The sequence below is a fragment of the Octopus bimaculoides genome, chromosome 13 (assembly GCF_001194135.2).
Source record: "Octopus bimaculoides isolate UCB-OBI-ISO-001 chromosome 13, ASM119413v2, whole genome shotgun sequence".
Classification (NCBI taxonomy): domain Eukaryota; kingdom Metazoa; phylum Mollusca; class Cephalopoda; order Octopoda; family Octopodidae; genus Octopus; species Octopus bimaculoides.
Window position 1 is genome coordinate 44,481,295 of NC_068993.1, and position 3,760 is coordinate 44,485,054.

Genomic DNA, 3,760 nt, shown 5'->3' on the forward strand with positions numbered 1-3,760 from the left:
TATATATATATATATATATGTGTGTGTGTGTATATGTATACGTTTGTGTGTCTGTGTTTATCCCCCCACCATCGCTTGACAACCAATGTTGGTGTGTTTACGTCACCCGTAACTTAGCAGTTCAGTAAAAGAGACCAATGGAATAAGTACCAGACTTACAAAAAATAAGCCCTGGGGTCGATTTGTTCGACTGAAAGTGGTGCTGCAGTATGGCCACAATCAAATGACAGAAACAAATAAAAGAAAAATAATAAAAACATATATCCATATATTCATATATATACATATATATATATGCATAAATATACATCCATAGAGATAAAATTAAAAACCAAATAAACATTCAGATACAAGTTACACTCACAGGTGTATAAAATGTATAAACAAACCGTTTATACATTTCATATATATATGTTTATGCATGTGTGTGCACACACACACATACACACACACACACACACATATAGATATACATTTATATACATATATATTAACATAATTCAGTTACTAAAACTCATTTCAACCATGCACACAAAGAGCACAAATTAGAGAGAAGCATACAAAATACAGAATATAAGATATAAAGTACATCATAGTTGATGATTCAAGAGTACAGATGAACTTATTACATAACACATGGCTGATGACTTCAAGGTGAGGGAGCTTAGGGAAAGGAAGGCATGGGAAGTATATGTATGCTGGTAGATAGTAATTGTGTAAACGTCACAAGGAAGATAACAAAAGACAAGATTCCATGATAGAGAAGATGTGCCTAAACTTTGCAGGTATAGAAAAATGAGGATATATGAATACATAGATACATACATACATATATATATATATATATATATATATACATATCATCATCATCATCGTTTAACGTCCGCTTTCCATGCTAGCATGGGTTGGACGATTTGACTGAGGACTGGTGAAACCGGATGGCAACACCAAGCTCCAATCTAATTTGGCAGAGTTTCTACAGCTGGATGCCCTTCCTAACACCAACCACTCAGAGAGTGTAGTGGGTGCTTTTACATGTCACCCGCACGAAGGCCACTCAGGCGGTACTGGCAACGGCCACGCTCAAAATGGTGTCTTTTATGTGACACCCGCACAAGAGCCAGTCCAGGGGCACTGGCAACGATCTCGCTCGAAAACATATATATATGTATATGCATGTGTGTGTATATATACATATATATCTGCATATCTATAAAAGGCAGGATGTGTATGTGTGTGTGTACGTGTGTGGTGGTAAAAATCGATTTCAATCATAACTTTTACCAATTTTGACATATTTTACTCAAACTTGATGCCAGCATTACTTAGGACTCATGGGATTTTTAAATGTTTTAAGTGCTCAAAAAAAAAAAAAACGGATTTTGCTTAAATTTGATGTCAGTGTCACTTATTTTGGTTTGAAATAAAACGCTTGATCACTTAATAATCCTAACTTAATCCCGGGCAACGTCAGGCTATACTGCTAGTGTGTATAAATATATATACATAATCTTTTTACTCAGGGACAAGTAGACCCAACACCGTTCAGTAATCAGTGATCAGTAATTTTATGAAACCGGTATGCTTTTGATTCTCTTTAACAATTCTCAATAATGACTTTTATTCCTACCTCAGTTCATCTAATTGTATATATCATTACATTGTTAATTATACATAATCTATTTATTGTTTCTCCTCCTTCACAGAAATGCCCAGTTTTTTTCTACTCTAAGTACATTCAGAAATTGTAATCTGCTTGAAATTCTGGAGAAATTAGGCCTGACATATCCTGATATAGATTCAGCTCTTTTGAAACTATATTTTGACAAACTTTGTCGCCAAGGAATATTCCAGAGATTATCAAGAATGAGTGCTGTCAGTAAGTTCATCAATATCTTTTTTTTTTTTTTTTTTTTTTTTATCTATTTGACTACAGATATTCATCATTGTTATCCTGTGTGGCAACAACAGTATTTCTTTTCTTGAGTCAAAATCCTGCTTGGATTAACTTTGCCTTTTGCTTCATAAAGTGAGTGGTAGAAATGAGCTTTATAGAGAAGGGATCAAGGGGAATAGCTGCTCACCACTGAGCACATTTTTCAAATTGGCCCCTTTTCGACAATTTTCTTTAACTTTTTAGTTCACTTGTGTGATAAACATCAAACCTCTTATCTTTTTGTTAATCACACAACATTGGAAGAACTTTATTTCATTATTTATTTGACTGAACTTCTGTATTTTTAAACTGTCTGTTCAATCACCTGTGATGTATTGGTGGTCATTCGCATCTGATGAACCAAGACAAAACCTGACATCATAACCTCTTGACACCGAATGACCCCCATGGAGTTTCATCTTTTTTATGTCACAATAGTTGTAAGTTTCATACGTAATGACATTGATAGTGAAACATGAAATTAATGAGTGCAGAATACAATTACACAAATTATAAATAATGAAATATTTCACATAATATACAAGAAATGAGTTAAAAATTATTTGGTATGTGTCATGGTGCTATTTTTTTATGTGCTCACTCTCCCTAACTTTAGAACCTGGCTATGCCTCTGATGTGTGTGTGTGTGTGTGTGTGTGTGTGTGTGTGTGTGTTTAAGTTTAATGAACATAAGCCTCACCTACAAAGATGTAGCTTTATGTCTTATTAAAGAAATCATCATCATTAGTCTCAGGTTATGGTATTTCTTTTTTCAGAAATGTTGCTACCTCTCACAGTGAAGGGGCATAGTCTAGCGGTTAGGGTGTTGCATTCACAATTGCAAGCTTGTGGCTTCAATTCCCAGACTGGGTAGTGCATTGTGTTCTTGAGCAAAACACTTCATTTCACATTACTCCAGCCCACTCAGCTGCATGAATTACTCTAACCCTTTGAAATAAACCTGGTCAACAACCCACTAATGGATACTGTGGGGTCAAACAATTGATCCCACTTCTACCGTTACTGCAGTGATTATGGGGAAGCTGTGTTAAATATGCGTTTTCTTTGTTTAATATTACAGATACTAACATACATGGCAAAGTTGTCATTATAACAGGCGCATCAAGTGGAATTGGTTGTGCAATTGCAGAGGCCTTTGTTAAAGCAGGTGCAAATGTTGCTATGGCTGCTCGCAGGGAAGACAAGCTGCAGGAATTATGCAAGAAGTTCTCAGAAGATGCTCAAGGCCATGTCATTGCTGTTAAAACAGATGTTACGAACAAACAGCAGGTATGGATGTCATTCTTTTTTTTTACTTTGGTTTCTTGAATGTATCAAGGGACATAAATAAAGCAACAGTTTTTCAAGTAGCATGGAGACAAACACAGATATAAAGACATACACACATATACATATATATATACGCACATATATATATGTACATATAAGTTTTTCTGGGCAGGGAACACTGACGGAGTCGGGGGCGTAGGAATACTTCTAGCAGAGAAATGGGTTGATAAGGTAATCAAGGTAGTTAGAGTATGTGACAGAGTACTTAAGATTAGACTAGTGCTTCATCATAGGCTAGCTACTGTCATCTCAGCCTATGCCCCTCAACCGGGGCTCCCGGATGGGCTGAAAGACCAATTCTATGACACCCTCTTGCAAACTACCTCGTCGACAAGAGACAGAGACCTTCTCTTTGTGGCTGGTGACTTCAATGGTCATGTCGGACGTCGTGCTGGAGGCTTCCATGGCATACATGGAGGCTATGGCTTCGGTTCCCGCAACGAGGAGGGAACCAGACTGCTGGAGTTCTGTGAT

General features: G+C 36.6%; 1 protein-coding gene across 6 annotated transcripts in view; it reads left to right on the plus strand.

Annotated features, from left to right (window-relative positions):
* LOC106880554 (uncharacterized) overlaps nucleotides 1-3,760 on the plus strand; it is a 92,302-nt gene that overhangs the window by 80,226 nt on the left and 8,316 nt on the right. For all 6 annotated transcript variants that reach the window (XM_052972451.1, XM_014930565.2, XM_052972449.1 and 3 more), the window contains exons 21-22: nucleotides 1,707-1,879; nucleotides 3,018-3,226. In XM_052972451.1, coding sequence (XP_052828411.1) covers nucleotides 1,707-1,879; nucleotides 3,018-3,226 — 382 coding nt within the window. The remainder of the gene's footprint in view (nucleotides 1-1,706; nucleotides 1,880-3,017; nucleotides 3,227-3,760) is intronic.